The sequence below is a fragment of the Erigeron canadensis genome, chromosome 4, assembly GCF_010389155.1.
Source record: "Erigeron canadensis isolate Cc75 chromosome 4, C_canadensis_v1, whole genome shotgun sequence".
Taxonomy (NCBI): Eukaryota; Viridiplantae; Streptophyta; class Magnoliopsida; order Asterales; family Asteraceae; genus Erigeron; species Erigeron canadensis.
Window position 1 is genome coordinate 41,351,860 of NC_057764.1, and position 18,776 is coordinate 41,370,635.

Genomic DNA, 18,776 nt, shown 5'->3' on the forward strand with positions numbered 1-18,776 from the left:
TACTACGCAACTTAAATGCAGACAACTTAACAGGTCACTTTTATTAAAGACTATATAACTATGTAATAACATTTAATCCTATTACTAAATTAAACACTTTAACAATGGGTGTTTCGTGTTTAACCCATCTTGGCCTGCAAAAAAAAAAAAAGCTTATAGGACCCCCACCCCACAAAAATCAATCCAGTAAGACACAATACCGTAGAGGCGTAGACTATATGGGAAACTACATCAGATCAAGGGAGCAACATTGAAATGTAATATTGATAACATGATTCATTTTTCCATATCCTGATATCCATTTCCAACGAGGACTATCAATAATATGGCATCATCTTTCCCCAGTGACCTAAATAACCTATTTTCATAGCTAAAAGTCGGCTGATTCCACATAAATTTGTTTACAGGACAGTAAGACACCTATCCTCCAAACAAATACCAAAATTATGTGGTTTTGGTTTTAATACTGACCCATGTTTCCAAGCCTACATTTCATGATAGTTATATGTCATATTGAAACCGTGTCTCCTATTACTTGGAGATTTCCTTGGCTTCTTTGATGAGGGGTTCACAGGACTGGACGTACATGGAGTAGAGAACCCTGGCATACCGAGCTGCAAATTTGTGTTCTGCTCTGGATCTGGTAATGCCAGTGGACTTTCTGCAACAACAAAAAAAAAAAATCACTTACAAGTAATCACCTAAACCCATATCTACTAATCATGCTGAGGTACTGAAAAGAAGATGCGAAAAAAGTTGCAGCGAGGTGGCAATATCGACCTATTCAAGTCTGATAGACTCAGTTCAGATTATGTTCTCTCTAAAAGGACAGGTGGGTAAGAAAATATTAAGCTTAAAAAGAACATGGGTCAAATAAGGGCGAAGTGCACGTTTAATTTATTTAACATCATAGAATATTTTTTTAGACAAGCAGATTACATTGAAATAAATATAGCTATTGTCACATGTGACATTAGGACAAAAAAGTGTTTCGATTAACTCCTGTATAAAAAAAACTACCAATTTGATCCGACCCATTTAGTCATTTAGAGTTTTAGACCCATTACCCAGCTCGCCACATGTAGCACGTATATTAGAGTAATACATCTGCAGAAGAGCTCTCTAAGACTCTAACCTGGGAAAGGTTTAAAAGAACTGGGCATCCACACCCAATTACCATCTGGCACAGCTGCCACACGAGCAGTACGCTTTCTCACATAGTTCTTCTGTAATGGTTTTGGAGTTTGAAAAGAAAATTGTGCAGTTGTCACCCCTTGTGCCACATATTCTGGATGCTTAAACAAGTACCTGTAGAACAAGAATTTCCAATATGTACACTAGATTACTTCAAAGAAGGAAACTTTTAAAAAATACTTGCATTGAAGTTTTTTTCCAATGCATATACTAAATATTTAAGTTTAAAATGTAATAAAAAAAACAAAAAACTTTAATTATATACATGAAAAGTAAGATGAATAGTGTTACACCAAATTGGGTATAACTTGGCAATTACTATTTATCACACTAAGATAGCGTGTCGATTTAGCGTAGAAATTGAAGAGTGCTTTTATGTACCTTCACTCTAACTTAGTGTAAAAAGTACCCTTTTGATGTACCTAATGAACAGTATCATATCATGAAGCATCAAACATAAATGGTTACAGAGCTTACTTTTCAATATCAGGTATTGATCGCAGTTTAGAACCTGTCGGTGATGTATAATATCTGATTACCATAGAAAAAAAACCACGAAAATTAGTTAAATAACAAATTATCATAAAAGCTTTATTAGCCTCTCTAAAAGAATACAAATAACCAAAGTAGAGCAAAAAAAAAAAAAAACAAAAAGAGGTGGCAATTTCGAACCATTTATATGTTCTTGAATAGCTCAATTATAGGTATGTTCTATCTCTAAGGGTAAGATACACAATGGTTTTAAGGAAATAGCCCATTGGATAGGCAGTCAGACCAAATCAAAGCTTTTAAAGGATAGAATATCCAAAGTCATTTTAATCAAAAATTTATATTCTCGTTGTGATATTGTGGCTTGTAATCATATTTGCCACACTAATTATCTATAGAAATACTTTTTAGTTTAGAAAGGAAATAACAAGTGTTTTGGGTCAGCTCCAACCCGTGCACAAAATTACCCGTTTTGACTCGAATCTGTTTTATTAACTAACTGTTGTGATAAATTGATAATCATAATTAATAAAATAACCCTACATTATAAAACTGGTTGAAATTTTTGGACACGAAGTATCTCAGGTAAACCCAAGTCAACCCATCCTGAGAGAAGTTGCCCATCTAAACCTAGACCCATTTAGCCACCTCTAGGAAACCTGAAAAGATTCATACATATCAGCAAACTTTAAGCTTCCTTCGCCCCTGATCCTTAGTTCTCTGTGCCACCCAGAAGGGGGTTGTGCTATATTGGGCTTATCAATGGCCCAAAGTCTGCTTCCATCTTGCTCAATATCAGCGGGATCATCACATGAAACATCAGGGCGCCACTCAAGCGCTGTTTCACACACAAATGGGTTTTCTGTAATGTGCTCCCGTATTTCCTCATATTTCTCTTGGGTCGGAACAAGTCTCCATTTAAAACATCTAGCACATTGTACCGTAAAAGCACCTATAGATGGTAGTACTCTTGGAAAAAGTGGCGGAGGTCGACACGAAATCGGAAGTGGGACAGATGCAACTGGGTCTTCACCATTAACAGAAGGATCATAAAGTACCAACTGTTTCTGGGAATCATCAGAAAATGGGGTGTTTTCATCTTCTGATTCAGAGGAGGATAAGTTGATATAATTGTCATTGAAGTTGCTTAGGTCCATGTGAAATGAAGTGTTGACGTTTTCGTGATCTTTTTTCTTCCTATTCCTCATTGGCAGAGAATAAAAATCATGCATGTCATTAGGCTCTTCCTTTATTCTAGCTTGATGACTAGGGATAGCAGAACCAACAACTTCACATGTGCCCCCATTCACCCTAAGACTAAGTTCAGTACCACAAGCCTGCATCGGGCTAGACCTGAAATTCCTACAGAAAGAGAACAATGATTAAATAACTCAGATAATGACGATCGTTTCATATCAAGAAAAGTGAAACATGTATATTTGTAAATATAAAATTATCAGGAAGGTTGCCTTTTGCAATGATAGGTTTTCCTTTCTACGCCGTTGTGTATAATACAAGTCTATAATTTAAATGGCTATAATCAACTTATAGTTCATATACAGAAAAGATAAATACGGTAAGCACATACTTCTAATACTCCGTATTAAAGAAGAGGAATTTGCTTTTGCACATTATTGTGTCTCTTTTATCTATCTAACAGGCATAGGACATGACTTCTAGTTCAAATTTATGCCCTGATGTCTCAATGTGAATTTAAAAATTTTTATCCCTAGAGTATATCACATATATTCAAGGTGAATAATCACAGGTTACGGTTGTGAGAAGCCATCCTATATCTTCAATAACCAGATACATCATACATATATACCAAGTAATTCATATATATTTTTAAATATAACTAGAAGCATAAATACCAAGTGATTCTCTTCCTACTTTTCTATAATGATCTTTCTTTCTTTTTCTTAACTTGTACTCTGGTGTATGGGAATCAAGAGAAACTGCAAACCAAGCTCATTGTCATGGTAAAACATCTTGTAATGTTAATAAATCCAATTCTTCTTTCAACTGTAGACCTAAACCATCTAAAACTTCATATACAACTGTTCCATTAAGATGACACCGATCTTCTACGGTAAACTCATAACTCTTTCCATTGACTTGAACAATGCTTTTTCCAGGGTACTTTATTACTTGATTGTGTTTCATCAATCTTCTAACATCCATAACTCCATCCCGCCATCCTGCTGATGCATAAATATTAGCCATTTCTACATAAGGGGCTGCGGCTTGTGGGTCCATTTCAAAAAGATGATGAGCCGCGAGTTCACCAATTTCCACATTACAATGGATTTTGCAAGCACTCAGCAACGATGACCATGTGCCAAAATCAGGTTTCATAGGCATTTTTTGAATAAAATCTAAAGCTTCATTAATCCTACCTCCACGTGCAAGAAGATCCGCCATACAAGAATAATGGTCTAATCCTGGAATAATTTTGTACACTTTAGTCATAAGATCATAAATCTCCCATCCTTTTTCTACATAACCTCCATGATTACAAGCTTGAAAAACAGCAAGAAATGTTATGTGGTTTGGTTTTAGTCCCAACTCCAACATATGATAGAAATGTGTCAAAGCTTCTTCAAATTCTCCATTTAAAGCACACCCGGAAATAATTGAAGTCCATGACACAATAGTTCTTTCACACATCTCATTAAAGATCTCACGAGCTTCTTCTAAGCTTCCACATTTTGCATACATGTCTATCAAAGCATTCAAGACCATTAAATTACTTGAAAAGCCGTTTGAAACTGCAAAGTTTCTAACCCATCTTCCAATCTCAAGTGCTCCCATTTCTCCACAACCAGCAATGAGATTAAGTACGGTAACTAAATCAGGTTTTAAACCAGTGGCTTGCATAGAGTCAAATAATGTCAACGCCTCATCTAAATCACCTTTCTCAGCATACCCGCCGATCATAGCCGTCCATGAAACACAAGTCTTATCCAACATATTGTCAAATATGTGTCTTGCAGCATCAAGGTCGTTACACTTAGAGTACATGGAAATTAGGGTATTACATATAGATATGTCCAAATCACAACCCATCTTGATACCATGACAATGGATCAGCTTACCACTAAAAAGTGATCCATGTTGGCTAATTGAAGAAAGCAAGTTAAGATTGGTACTTAAGTCAGGCCTAAATCCAGCATAAAGCATCTTTTTGTAGAAACTAACAGCCTTCATATGTTTGTGAAAATAAGCATATCCTGCTATCATAGAATTCCATGAAACAACCGTAATGAAGCATGGACTAATCTCAGAAAACACCTTCTCTGCCGACTCCAAGTCCGTAACTTTTGCGTAAGAAGAAACCCTAGTGTTGGAAACCGAAACATCTACTTCTACCCCAATTTTGATCCCAAAACCATGGATAGCTTTCACAAGCCCAACACCTTCCCTACCCGTGATCAACTGTGATATCCCAATCACGGTGACCGAATCAGGTTGAAATCCTTCAATTCTCATTTGCTTAAAAAGTAACAAAGCTTGATCAACGACACCCGACTGTACTAGCCCCGAGAGCAATGCATTCCAAGTAGCAGTGTCTTTTTGAGGCATTCTATCAAACACCTTATGTGCGGTGTTTAATTGGTCACACTTTATATACATATCCATCGTTGCAGTTTGCACGTATCTATCTTCAATGTATGGCGATTTTACGATGTGGGCATGAATGATTTTAGAGTGACGTATATTATTAAGTTTCCCACATGCTTTTGCAACAATTCGGAAGGTATAATGGTCAGGTTTTAAACTCTTTTGTATCATTTGACAAAAGAGAAATAGAGCTTTTTGATATCGGGTTTGGTCTATAGCTTCTCGGAGGGTGTAGTTCCATTGAGTAACCGTTGAGAGGTTCGAAAGTTGGTGGGAAATCAAAGAGAGTTTTTCCTTTATCATTGTAATCAAAAATCAAGTTTTCTGCAAATCCAAATTTAGAAAAAAATAAAAACTAGCCCCTACCTTAAACCACCACTAAAATAAAACAAAAACAAAGTTATAACAACTACAAAAAAAAATAATCATCTAAACACTATCCGACTATCTCGTGTCGTCAGTTTTATTAGAACTGATTATTTGATTATTCCATGTGACAATCACTAAAAATGCAATGTCACCAAACACCCTGTTTAACACTAAAACCGACGATCGAAACCACAAGAAAACCTATTCGACCTCATCAACCATCCAAAACGGAGAAATACTTTTTCTTATATCTATATGTATATACACGTTTTCTCTTAGCACACTCATTTATCAAACGTAACACTCAACTGTATATGCTAATATAACACTTATAAAACATTGAAACCTATATCAAATAATATCAATCTCTTTATAATTATAATGCCCATAGGCCATAACCCTAAACAGTATCAAAAATTATTAATAAAACATGTATAAAGCATTTATATTTTGTGGGGTCCTCAAATGTATATCTAAGACGATGTTTTTAAATGAAGTAACCAAGATATTAGATGTCATGCATTGGATTCTCTATTGCTTTCATCTCAGCCCTTGATATACCAACCCTACTAACAAACATTCCCTAATTCTTCCTCTTACTATATGAACACACAAAAAGAGGTACAATGTTTTTTTTTACCAATTTTGTCAACAAAAAAGATACAATTCTTTTTCTTTTCTTTCTTTTTTTACCAATTTTGTCTATCACTTCAATTACTGGTAACAAATAAAACCCAGAAAATTGAAGTAAAAAATCTTGGAAAGTCTTGCATGAGTAATTGAACTATGAATAATGTCAGATCCTTAAAGAATATGCAGTAAGTCAGAGTCTTGCTTATAACAACATTAAAATTACATGCTTTCATAAACAATAATCAAACATTAAATGATCTTTATAATGAAAATGGCATAGCAATAAATATATATAGAACATAAAGAACAACAGTTTCCATACTTTAGAGTAATAAAAATAAAGACTGTATATATATATATAGTATAGTATATTCTTTAAGCAGGGATTTGTTGGATAAGGGGAGGGAGAATACTTACAAAGGGAAAAATAAAATAAAAAAGATATCTAAGAGAGAGACATATGGGAGAAAGAAGATTTGGAGAATGTTGGATTGGATGTATTTATGTATGGTAGTGGGGTTTTATTTTGTTTTGCTGTTTGGTCTGCTTTGTACGTAGTTGGGAGTTGGAACGAGGAAAACGAAATATGTTGGTTTCTTTTCTTATTTTAAACGCAACCTGATATTCTTATTTTAAACACAACCTCCTGTGTCAACCGGGCATTATCCTGAAAGACATTATGTTTGTGGATGTCTTTCTTTTGAAAAAATTATCTAAATATGATGCAGAAACAACGCTCTTATAAGAATGACAAAATGTGTTACGATCATAATACAAATAATAATAGAAAAAATATGACGTTGATATATTAATTTCTTTCTACCATTTGCTAACCAAAATACATGTTCCCTTAAAAAGTTTGTATGGAAATAAAAAAGGGTTTAATGGGTGTCTACAATTTAAAATGAAATTAAGGATGGCAAAAATATTTGTACCCGATGGAGAATCCGATACCCGCACCGATTTGACCGGGGAATCTCCGAGTTGACCGGGGATGGGGACGGCTATGAGGATATAGTTCTATTCCACGATGGGCATGGGACGGGGAACCGTAAATCCCCGATCCTCACACCCGAACCCGAAAACAATATATATATATATATATATATATATATATATTTATTAGAATCACTTTATGTTTTTTCCTATATATTATAATCATTTTTAAGTTTAGAGCTTTTGTTTAATATTTTTTATATGTTATACTTTATTAATCATTTACCTAACATATATATTAGTTTATATATAGTAAAAAGTGTCGAAATATACATTCTTCTACTTATCTTCTACTATGTTAAGTTTATGTTCATTCAAAATGGTATCCCCGAAACCCGATGGAGATGGGTATGGGGATGTAACCTAATTCCCCGACGGGGATGAGGATTACAAGTGGAAATCGAGTACGCGGATGAGGTTGAGATCTCCGACAATATTTGTCCCGTTGCCATCCCTAAATGGAATCCTTAGTACAAAATATAAGAGGTTAAAGTTTTTGATGTAAATGTATTTTAAAAAAATAAAATAAAATAATTTACAAAAATAATAAATGTATAATGAGGAAAAAAATTAAGCATATAAAAAATGTAAGTTAAAAGTTATAATTAAAAAATAATGGGAAAAAAGGGTAGATGCCTAGGAACCCCTTAGTCCCATAGAGTAATTTTTCCTCTCAAGCTAACGACCCTCCAACGCTGTTTAACGGTGAGACCCCATAAACCTTGGTTGTTGAATATGCTTTTGCAAAAAATAATTGATATGTGGGGCCTAAAAAAAGAAAATTAAAGTTACTACTCTTACACAAATCCCAACACTTTGTTTTTAATATATATATTAATGAGGTATAAGATACAACAAGTTTTCCTATACTCTAATGCTATTATGCTAATGCTGCAACACCAAACTATAACTACCATGTTATTAGCATAGTTATCGACTCGGTATTTTTGACTCGTCTCAAAATCTATTTTTTTTTTATTCATGACTCAAAACGTGACTTGAATCGTAAGTGTCAGGATATTTGATAATATATATTTTATAACTATATATAAGTTTTTATTGTAGATATATATATATAGCATTGTATTGATATATTAAGCTAAAAATATAAAACATTATTAAAATAAAATAATTTAAAAGTATGTAAAGGAGTTGTTTAAAAAAAAAAAATTATTTTGTGACTCGTGATTTGGAACATGACTCGGACAGATTCACACAACAAAACACGAGTCATGCTACGAGTCTGTGGCAAATCTGAGTCATCAATCGAGTCGTCTCGTTTTCACTTAATTTTGACTCAGCTCATACGAGTTTGACAACTATGGTTATTAGTAGTTTATTACCATTTACCACACCACAATCTCATTATTTTCATAAAAAAATGATATTTTTTGAAAGGTGAATTTCGTTTAAAACTTTGTATTGCGATTCGATAACAGGGGGTCTATCATACGTTGTCTTAACTGGGTGCGCGTTAGAGAGATCTCTCGAAGTAGAAATGCCTATTTTAAATACCTGATGGGGGAAGTTTCTAACTAATTCGCCCGAATGCACGACAATTAACAAGGGTAAACCATTGCTTCATCCAAAATCCGAATTTAGAATTATAAGGCTCAAACCCCTTCATTAGGAGACTGTCTTGCCACTGACATTTCACCTAAATAACTAAAAAATGATACTAATATCATGTGTACTTACTAACCCACCATATTGTATAATATTTTAATAAACTATATACAAGTAAAATATTAATGAATATTATAGATTAACAAACTATAACTCAATGGTTATGTAATGTAGTGACATTTTAAATTGGCTACATGATGTAAGTACCTTCCATTTTTGTTCTTTTAATGTACCGGTTTACCTGTTGTACAAGTAGCCGGTAACAATGTTAATTTTACTTTGGGATTATGGCACAAGAGTCTAACCAACCATGACCTAATGGTTATGTTATGCAGTGATCTTTAAAACTGGCTATCTGTTGTAAGAACCTCTCATTTTTGTTTTTTTCATGTACCGGTTGACCTGTTACACGGTCATGGTTACGGTAGTGAGTTGTAAACTCCGACGAGATGGATGGTGGATGGTCTTAGACTCCGACGAGGTTGTATTGGGTGGTCTCGGTCTCATTTTTTCTTCTATTCAAGAGGTGCGACAATCTCTCCATCGTCTCCACAGCTGAACATGTGCCACCCTTGACAGCCACAAATAAAAAAAACAAATGTCAGCCGCTACCCAGACAACCACCATCGTCATCATCCGTCAAAATCCCCAGTTTTTACCCTATTGTAAACCAATCTTGTTGGATCTTGATAGAGGTGGGCATGGGATGTTTGGATCTTTATGGTTAACGATGATGGGATGATCATCACACAGTCCGATTTGGGAGTTGGGGTTTGTCACCATCAAAAAGTGAAAGAAATAAAATTAAACTGAATTTAGGAACAAGTTTTGGGATTTATTCTCGAAGAGGAAGCAATGGGACCATAGCTACGTACAGTGCGTTTATAAATATATATATACATCATTCTATATCTAGTTTCAAAGTTTAGAAATGGAAGTTATAGCATTATTATTGATTCGTGTTCTAAAATCAATAAATGTATATATGCATATATCTATATTTAGTGTTGAATTGTGTTCGAGATTGAAGTTAGACATTGAGTTACAGTTTCACATTTGCTCTCCAGAAAAAGTTGTTGTTACCGAAGATAGTATCGGAAATTATCCGGAGAAGATGACCAGGTATAAAGTCGTCGGAGTAACACGGTAGCATACATCGAGTGAACAAAACAGAGAGGTTCTTATATCAATTTAACACTTTCGTAGGTCACAACCATTTGCTTATAGTTGGTTACACTTCGGTGCCTTAATCCTTATTCTTTCTTACGCTAAACGTGAAATTACCGGTTACAAATAGGATGTTACCTGGTTGGATACATTAAAAGAACAAAAATGGAAGGTACTTACATCAGATAGTAAGTTTAAAAGGTCACTACATTACATAACTATTGAGTCATAGTTTGTTACATTCCGACACCATAATCCTTAAAAATTTTACTTTACACGTTCTAAAAATCAATAAAATAAATAAATAGAAAAACAATTTAAAAAATCATGCATTTTCCTAGATTAACACACTCACCTTGTTCACACCAACCCACCTAATGGTGGTGGTTACATTTCCACCTTGTTCAACTCATAGCAATTACTAATGCTCTAGATTTTGCCGATTATAAATTTTTTTTTATCTAAAATTGACATACTTATATTTCAATTTGTTTTTATGTTTTTTCGTCTTTCCATTAAGAGCTTATTTCTAATTTACTATCCCAAAAAATGGGATATTGACACTAGAAAAATATACAATCCATGGATTCTTCCTATTTTGAATTCACTATTTGTCGGTTCGTTGTGCGAATACCTGATATATAGTTGTCTAACGAGATATGTCACCCGGACGTTGCCCCAGGAGACATCACATTTGTTAACGATTTAGAAAAAAAATATTATTTAAGAGATAATGTGCCATAAACTTTTTAAAGAAAACATGTATTATTCAAGTTAAAGTTAACAACAATAATCATCCCTATGGTTTGTTCACTTTCGTGGTTTACATCCCTCTCCATTAATTTTAGTGAAATTGGTCCACACTTCATACTTTTGTTGCATGTTACATCCTTTAGTCTGTTTCCGTCTATGTATCTCTGTTAAAACGCATTACGAGACCCTTACATGAGGGCATCTTAGTCTTTTACACAAGTAGGACCACTCTTGCATCTTTATAAATTATAATATAATACTTATATTTATAATTGTTTATTTATTTTTCACAAAAACATACCTCTTAAAACTTGTCTGCAGATACTTTCAAGTTTTAAAGAAAACACACATGCATTGTGAGAAAAAAGACAAAATCCAAATCCTACAACCATCGATTTTCACCACCGCAAACAACCACAATCCTAATCTTATTGCCCCAACCATCCCATCCCTCCAATACTAATAATAATTTCCCCAAATTTGATTCCTTAATACATAAATATACATCCAAGAAATGGAAGTGAATAAATAAATAAGAGATCTTATGGGTAAAAAATGATGGGTTTGGTGGTGGTCTCATGCGGTGGTGTGTGTTTTGGGTTCGGTGGTGGGAAGCAACTGTGATGTGGCATGCCCCACTATCGCCACTCTAACTCCGGTCATGCAACTGTGGTGGTGTGTGTTTGGGATCGGTGGCGTGAAGCAACTGTGGTTTGTGTTTTGGTTTGATTGATTAATGTTTTTTAGAAATAATCGATTGTTAATTTGGGGATCTAATGGATTTTTTTGTCAATGTTTTTTAGAAAGAAGGTCCAATACCACTTGAAAGTTGAAACCTTTACACAAACACTACCATCTGTCATTCAAACAAAAAAGCAACACCACCACCACTAGGAGAACGACCTTGTCTAAGTTTTGATTTGTACTTTTTGTTCACGTAGTTCTCTTTCTTCTGTTGAAACTAGGTAATTGACATTCTCTTTTTGTTACGTCTGTATCTACACAAGCCATTGCAATTTTTCTTGTGCCTAGTGACAATATTAATCACTACCCATAATTTTTTATATGCATAATGAGTTTTTTGTTTTAGATTTGAAGTGTATGATTGACATTTGTAGGTGATGACTGATGATGACAATTGGATTAAAAAAGAATACATTTGTTTATGTTTATTTATTTATTTTATTTTTTAGCTATAAGAATGTCTTTTTTTTAAGCAAGAATGGTCCTTGCTTGTGTAAAAAGACCAAAATGTCCACACGTGAATGACATGTGATAGATTCTAACGGAGATAAATTGACAGAATTGGACTAAGGGATGTAATATGCAATAAAAGTATGAACTTTGGACCAATTTCACTAAAATTAATGGAGAGGGACGTAAACCATGAAAGTGGACAAACCACAGGGATGATTCTTGCAATTAACTCTTCAAGTTATTAAAAACTGACATTTGTCAGTTAAAAAATGAACTGTAAAAGTTTTGTGTGAAAGTGAAAGTCGTTCGCGTAAAAGTTTAGTGTTAAAAGTGTAAGAGACTTAAATGTTGTGGTGAAAATAAAAGAAAAGCAAAAGTTTTAAAAATTTAGTGCTAAAAGTATAAGGGGTTAAAATGTTGTGATGAAAATAAAATGAATAGAAAGTTTATTATTCTTTACAACTTTTCCCGTACATTTCTTTTTAATATATGTGTTAAAAAGTTTGTTGCTAAAGTGTAAGAGATTAAAATGTTGTAGTTAAAAAAAAAGATTATCAAAAAGTATAAAAAATTTAGTGCTAAAAGTGTAAGGAGTTAAGATATTGTGATGAAAATAAAAAGATTAAAAAGTTTACTAAGAATTATAAAAGATTTGTTCTAAAAGTGTAAAAAGTGAAACTATTGTGGTGAAAAAAAAAAAAAAATATACTATTCTGTACACACTTTCCCGTACCTTAAAATGAAAGAAAAATTAAAAACTATGAAAATTTAGTGCTAAAAGTGTAAAGAGTTAAAATATTATGGTGAAAATAAAAAGAATACAAAGTTTACTAAAAAGTATTATAATTTAGTGCTAAAAGTGTAAAGATTGAAACTTCTGTAGTGAAAGTAAAAAGAAAAAAAAATAAAAGTGTAAAGATTGAAAGTTTTGTAGTGAAAATAAATAGAACAAAAAGTTTACTAAAAAGTATTATAGTTTAGTGCTAAAAATGTAAAGATTGAAACTTATGTGGTGAAAATAAAAAAAAATAAAAAGTATACTATTTTTTACACGTTTTTCGAGACTTGTTTTTAATATATATACGAGATATGTTACTCGGGCGTTGCCCCGGGAGACATTATATTTATTGTGTTCCGTACTGTATAAAAATTATTACATGCTTTTAGAAACATTATATAGCTCAAAACCTGAGTTGATATTGATTTTTTAATAAGTAAGCAATTATAAATTTGAAAAAATCGACAGTAAAATTTTATTACAGTTTAATATATTAGATAAATTCTAAAAGATAATAAGTATAAAAGTAGAATTTTTAAAATAAAAATAGAAACATAATAATACAAACATAATTAGAGCTAACTTCTCAAATCATTGAAAATAGAAAGTGAAACAAAAATAATCCATAATAATAAAACATCAACCGAAATAACATTGAAACTAATAAGTATTGCAAACAAATTTTTCGGAGATGGTTAGGTGTATATATTCAAAACATACACCCTACTGTTATTTGTATATATACTATGTAATAATTCACTTGTAATAACATGAGATAATCTTTAAAATGTTACAAATTTAAAAAATAATAATATGTAATTAAAATAAGTAATCTTTGTAAACAAATTAGAAGCAATTTAAAAGATCAAAATATAATTTGTCAAGCCCAAAATTAAGAATATAAGATGGGTCCAAAATAAAATGAAGTTAACCCATTAAGAAAATGGAAATGGGCCCAAACAAATAAAATGACCTGTTACTATTCTTTACACGCATTTCTGTACCTTTGTTTTTAATATATATATTAATTAATTACATGTTTAGAAAGAATAAATAAAAAAAATAAGAATTAATTATTGGTCAACAAATCAAATAATGATAAAAGATATTCATTCAGAAAATAATAGTAGTAGTGAGTAAAGTGAGCGAGTGAATTTCAATTCACCCCGACCCAGTGATAGACGGTAAGAAATGAGATGAGAAGTGGATCAATTTCCTCCTTCTTTTCCACCTCTTCTCTCTCTACTCTCCGATCATCATCCGCCGTCGCTCGCTCCACACCTCTACCACCGCTACGCAACTTCAAAATTCCAGTTAATAATAATATAATCACTCGTGCCTCATCATCAGTATCGATTATGGCGTCATCACATAGTCCTGAGAAAGCTAGGGTTCCGCCTGCCATTGATTTGCCCCTCCCTCCTATCTCCAAGGTTTCCATTTTTACTTCTTATTCTTTATACGAGAATTGTATGTATCTAACCTCCTCTATATGACTTGTAATCTGTGATGACGTCACTTTTTATGTGCTTGGAAATATATTCAACTGTCGTTTTGAAATATACATCCACAGTATGTAATTGCAAACATGTATCCTTTACATAATTGAGATTGCGAGTGGTCGAGTATTTTACTCTTTCTAGAATAGAATTAGAATCTGGCCGACTGGCCTTATTATGTTAATCAGTTAGAATTGAACCTTTTGTTGTGTTGGGAATACTTGTATATAATCATGATTTGGAACTTGTGCGTACATTTTCTTATGGTTATACGATATTGGCATTGTTTTGGTATCCATGAACAAAAGTAATTTTTAAACTCAATTTGGATACTTTATTGGCTTATGTAGTGATGTATTTTTTTCATCTTCTGTTGCCTTCGTTTTGTAGTTCAAGATTGGATTATGTCAGTTGTCTGTGACAGCAGACAAGGAGAGAAATATTCGCCATGCTCGTCTAGCAATCGAGGATGCAGCAGAAAAGGGCGCCAAACTTGTTCTTCTGCCTGTAATTTTCTATATCAACTTTTACTATTTTTTTCTTTATGTCCAAGTACTCAACACAAGGGCTAATGCTATCTCATTTTTTTTTCTTTGCTTGTTAATTTACTTCACAGTTTGCGTCAGCTTAGAAAGCTTAACAAGTTGCATAATCTTGATCTCCCATGTCAGGAAATATGGAACAGTCCGTATGCTAATGAGAGCTTCCCTGTGTATGCGGAGGACATTGATGCTGGGAAAGACTCATCTCCTTCAACTGCAATGTTGTCCGACGTTGCTCGTTCTTTGAAGATCACGATAGTTGGTGGGTCTATACCGGAAAGATGTGGGGACAAGCTGTACAATACATGTTGCGTTTTTGATACTGAAGGAAAGCTGAAAGCGAAACACAGAAAGGTAATGTCGTAATTTGAGGTGGCAAGTACATATCTTTGACTGGTGAATGTGTTAATTTGGGTTATGTTTTATCTCTAATGAGTCAAATAGTCCAAAGTAAAGATTTTGCTTAAAAAGAATTGGTGACAATGGCTCAAACATGTCTTTTAACTCTATAGAACCTCAGAAATCGCTATATGTTAAAATTAGATCAAAACTAATATAATATACTTTCTGTATGTTGGTTCCTTACCCAACCTGCGCATTTTGCCACCTCTGGGTCTAAATTTGGTCTATTCTCAATGCGAACTTTAATTACACCATCTCATTCCGGAAGATGGACAAAGTTTTAATTACTCAGTGCAGAGATATGTATTATGTTTTACTAATTAGTCCTGTCATATGTATATTTATTGAGGTCATCATGATCACAATTTGAGTTGTGATTTAAAATAGGAATGATAATCAAATTGCTTTAGCAGATACTATTTACTAAGTTATAGAAGGGTTTTGTAGCATACGTTATGATGGCTCATGATTGTTTGTAGACAAAATCCTGATAAGCAGTTTGATATGACTGCATGACAGATACACCTTTTTGATATCAATATTCCTGGAAAGATTACATTTGAGGAGTCAAAGACTCTGACTGCTGGAGAAACTCCTACTGTTGTGGATACAGGTTTGCTAATAATTAATATTGCACATGTGTATCAAGGCATCTAGTTGAGACTTGATGTTGATAACATAGGATTCTCATAGCACAATAGTTAGTTATTCATGACACTTCTGCTACTAGTTTTATGTGGGCGGATTCAAATCTCCTTATATGTTGTCATTGTATGTTGGAATATTATTTATTGAATTAATGAGATCCTCATTCCAAATTTTATGCAGATGTAGGACGCATAGGCATTGGTATCTGCTATGACATCCGATTTCAGGAATTGGCCATGCTATATGCAGCTAGAGGTTTGCTTAAACTCACAAGCTTCTATTTTTTGCATTAAGATAATATGTTGTTGCGTGCCAAAATAGTCATACTAGGAATATCTTTCAACAAAACTTTGTACACCAGTCAGATAGATTATTAACAGAATTAAATCGTTAAGTTCAAAATCTATAAAATTTTACCTTGCTTCATTTTTAATTAATGTTCTATTAGGCGCTCACCTACTTTGTTATCCTGGGGCCTTCAACATGACTACTGGTCCACTGCATTGGGAGTTACTACAAAGGGCAAGGTATGTTGAATCTTGTTAGTTTTTACTCATCTATGTTTCATGGTTTCTTACTATTTTCTAGGCCTGTTACTTGCATTATGTTATGACTTTCTAGGTTAAAGAATATATTGATGGAAAGAATTTTAGTTAGCATGTATGATTGGAATTTTGTACCTTGAGAAACTTGAACTTTTTTTTCAGTTTTCAATTGGTGTATTTTTGTGAAAAAGATTACAAGTTGTATCTCTGTAATCTGTATGATGTTTTTTTTTTCACCTTTAAACGATAAATTTTATCTATTGTGGTTCCCTTACTTCTTTGTTTGATATGCAGGGCGGCTGATAATCAGGTATGCTACTAGCTCTGTCTGTAAGTTCTGACTATTTGTTGAAATTGACCGAGGAAAAGGTCTGAATTGGTTAGAAGCCTGTCTGGAATTACTAAATTATGAAAACTGAATGCTGATTAGTGTTCTGAGTGGATAATGTAAATGACTATTAGTTAACAGAAATTATTTTTAACAAAATATGCAAAAGTAAGAAACACATAAGATTAATGCCACAAGAGCTACTTTTTGCTTTTTTAAGTCTTTATAAGTAAAACTTAAAATTTGTCAATTGATACATTGCGTTTGTTATAAAATATTGATTAGTTTGATTTATGATCTTAAAGTTACAATTATAATATATAATAATGTGTTGCACGTATTCAGTTATATGATTGGAAACACATAGAACTGAACTATGTAGGATTTAAACTAAAAGAAGTCAATTTAGTTTATTGAGATGGACAATTTACAATGCGTTCTAGTACAATAGTGTGGTATGCCAATATCTTGGATGATACCATTTTTTCTGATTAAATATCGTCAACTACATAAGACGTCCCATAATTTCAACCCATTTATCTATAACTGGTCAAAGTTTGGGTTTATCTCTAATGACTAACAGGTCAAACTGGCAAAGGAAATGGGCCTAAAGTCAGCCAAAATATATTTCTCATGCATAAAACATCTATAATTGTTCTATTCAATAAAGGAAGATTATTTTCAGAAGTAATATTATTATTACTTGACACACTATTTGCATAAAAACTTACAGTGAAGTGTTTCAGTTCAAGCCAGCCGGACTCATTGTAACCTGTAAAATCTTTAACCCATTTTGACCTGTTAGTCTGCTACTCAACCTTCTTGGTGTGCCACCTCTAGTTTTCATGCATTAGTGCATTACCAGTACTATATTTAGTTCTTAGTTCTTCATTCAAATATTAGATACTACGGAGTATAATTTTTGTGACAGTTATATGTAGCAACTTGCTCTCCTGCTCGAGAAGCTGGAGCTGGGTATGTGGCCTGGGGTCATTCGACCCTTGTTGGACCAGTAAGTTTCTCATCTTCAGTTTCAAAGTTCCATAAACAATCTTCTATATGTTGTATATGGGTGATTTGTGTTATTGTATGAATGAAAAGAGTGTTTTATATCAATGGTTTAACATGAAGTAATATCATCTGCCACAGTTTGGAGAGGTATTGGCTACTACAGAACACGAAGAGGCAACCATCATATCTGAAATTGATTATTCACAATTAGATCTTAGAAGGTAAGACTTTACTACTACGACGTAGTGCAATTTTGACCCTTTTTATGGATATATAGATCGAATTGTAAACTAAAAGATATAGCCTTTATGAAAATGGGTTGGACAAGCTGAAAGCTCCCAATGTATATTTTAATTAATTGATTGATAAAGCTCCTAATCTTCTCTATTTAAAAGTTTTGATTATTCTTGAAAGAACATACTTTTGTGATCATTTGAGACACTAAAATAGTAAGATTTACCCATTTCCCCTCTGAAACGCGTAACAAAACCCACCACTCCACCTATTATGCCACATCCACCGTTAACTGTTCAGAATAATCTGCTTCTAAACGTGCAGGATGAATCTCCCACTACAGAAGCAACGCCGTGGTGACCTTTACAACTTGGTTGATGTTCAAAGGTTAAATTCTCAATGAATGCTTCAGGTATCTTATGGGCCATATCTGATCATCGGAGCTTTGATCCATGTAGCCTATCTGAACAACTAGTGTGTTGTAACTGATTACATTCGTGTTGTTTTTTATCTGTTAGCAATTAATTTCCCTCTGTTGACTTAGATGTGGGCTCTTTGCAAATGCTGGATCCCCAATAGCACATTAATGTGGGGGGATTGTTTGCTAAAATGGTTGGATATGATTGTTCAAATGGTTTCTGAGAAAAGAGTTCAATGTCTATTGAAATTTTGTATATTTTACTGGCATGGAACATTGGAAACTTATCCTAACGGGCTAACGGCCAAACGTATGGAGCACGC

The 18,776-nt window shown here is 33.3% G+C and overlaps 3 protein-coding genes across 6 annotated transcripts; 1 reads left to right on the forward strand and 2 right to left on the reverse strand.

Moving 5' to 3' along the window:
* Nucleotides 1-231: 231 nt before the first annotated feature.
* LOC122597883 (methyl-CpG-binding domain-containing protein 2-like) lies at nucleotides 232-6,810 on the reverse strand. 4 transcript variants are annotated; one of them, XM_043770464.1, is made up of 5 exons: nucleotides 6,727-6,810; nucleotides 2,359-3,045; nucleotides 1,672-1,725; nucleotides 1,136-1,308; nucleotides 232-661 (listed from the first exon to the last, which is right to left on the reverse strand). In XM_043770464.1, the coding sequence occupies exons 2-5, from the start codon at nucleotides 3,024-3,026 to the stop codon at nucleotides 486-488; spliced, it is 1,071 nt and encodes a 356-aa protein (XP_043626399.1). In that variant the 5' UTR covers nucleotides 3,027-3,045; nucleotides 6,727-6,810; the 3' UTR covers nucleotides 232-485. The 4 variants fall into 4 exon arrangements, with proteins under 4 accessions (XP_043626399.1, XP_043626398.1, XP_043626396.1 ...); XM_043770463.1 differs by lacking the exon at nucleotides 6,727-6,810 and adding an exon at nucleotides 3,577-3,661; XM_043770461.1 differs by lacking the exon at nucleotides 6,727-6,810 and adding an exon at nucleotides 3,558-3,637.
* LOC122597882 (pentatricopeptide repeat-containing protein At4g19191, mitochondrial) lies at nucleotides 3,640-5,678 on the reverse strand. Its single transcript, XM_043770460.1, has one exon. It carries the CDS (start codon nucleotides 5,608-5,610, stop codon nucleotides 3,661-3,663), a length of 1,950 nt encoding a protein of 649 aa, XP_043626395.1. The 5' UTR covers nucleotides 5,611-5,678; the 3' UTR covers nucleotides 3,640-3,660.
* Nucleotides 6,811-13,969: 7,159 nt separating the features above from the next.
* On the forward strand, nucleotides 13,970-18,711 carry LOC122596398 (omega-amidase, chloroplastic). Its single transcript, XM_043768967.1, has 10 exons — nucleotides 13,970-14,259; nucleotides 14,716-14,832; nucleotides 14,997-15,221; nucleotides 15,789-15,882; nucleotides 16,098-16,172; nucleotides 16,366-16,444; nucleotides 16,757-16,772; nucleotides 17,722-17,802; nucleotides 17,940-18,022; nucleotides 18,360-18,711. Exons 1-10 carry the CDS (start codon nucleotides 14,023-14,025, stop codon nucleotides 18,436-18,438), a joined length of 1,086 nt encoding a protein of 361 aa, XP_043624902.1. The 5' UTR covers nucleotides 13,970-14,022; the 3' UTR covers nucleotides 18,439-18,711.
* Nucleotides 18,712-18,776: the final 65 nt, after the last annotated feature.

Excerpts from the sequence above, each read along its gene's own strand:
- LOC122597883 (XM_043770464.1), bottom strand. The coding sequence starts at position 3,026 with ATGCAGGCTTGTGGTACTGAACTTAGTCTTAGGGTGAATGGGGGCACA. Across the intron at positions 1,726-2,358 it reads AGCTTAAAGTTTGCTGATAT|ATATTATACATCACCGACAG; the intron begins GTATGAATCTTT and ends TATGGTAATCAG. Across the intron at positions 662-1,135 it reads TTCTTTTAAACCTTTCCCAG|AAAGTCCACTGGCATTACCA; the intron begins GTTAGAGTCTTA and ends TTGTTGTTGCAG.
- LOC122596398 (XM_043768967.1), top strand. The coding sequence starts at position 14,023 with ATGAGAAGTGGATCAATTTCCTCCTTCTTTTCCACCTCTTCTCTCTCT. Across the intron at positions 14,260-14,715 it reads CCCTCCCTCCTATCTCCAAG|TTCAAGATTGGATTATGTCA; the intron begins GTTTCCATTTTT and ends TTCGTTTTGTAG. Across the intron at positions 18,023-18,359 it reads TCACAATTAGATCTTAGAAG|GATGAATCTCCCACTACAGA; the intron begins GTAAGACTTTAC and ends CTAAACGTGCAG.
- LOC122597882 (XM_043770460.1), bottom strand. The coding sequence starts at position 5,610 with ATGATAAAGGAAAAACTCTCTTTGATTTCCCACCAACTTTCGAACCTC.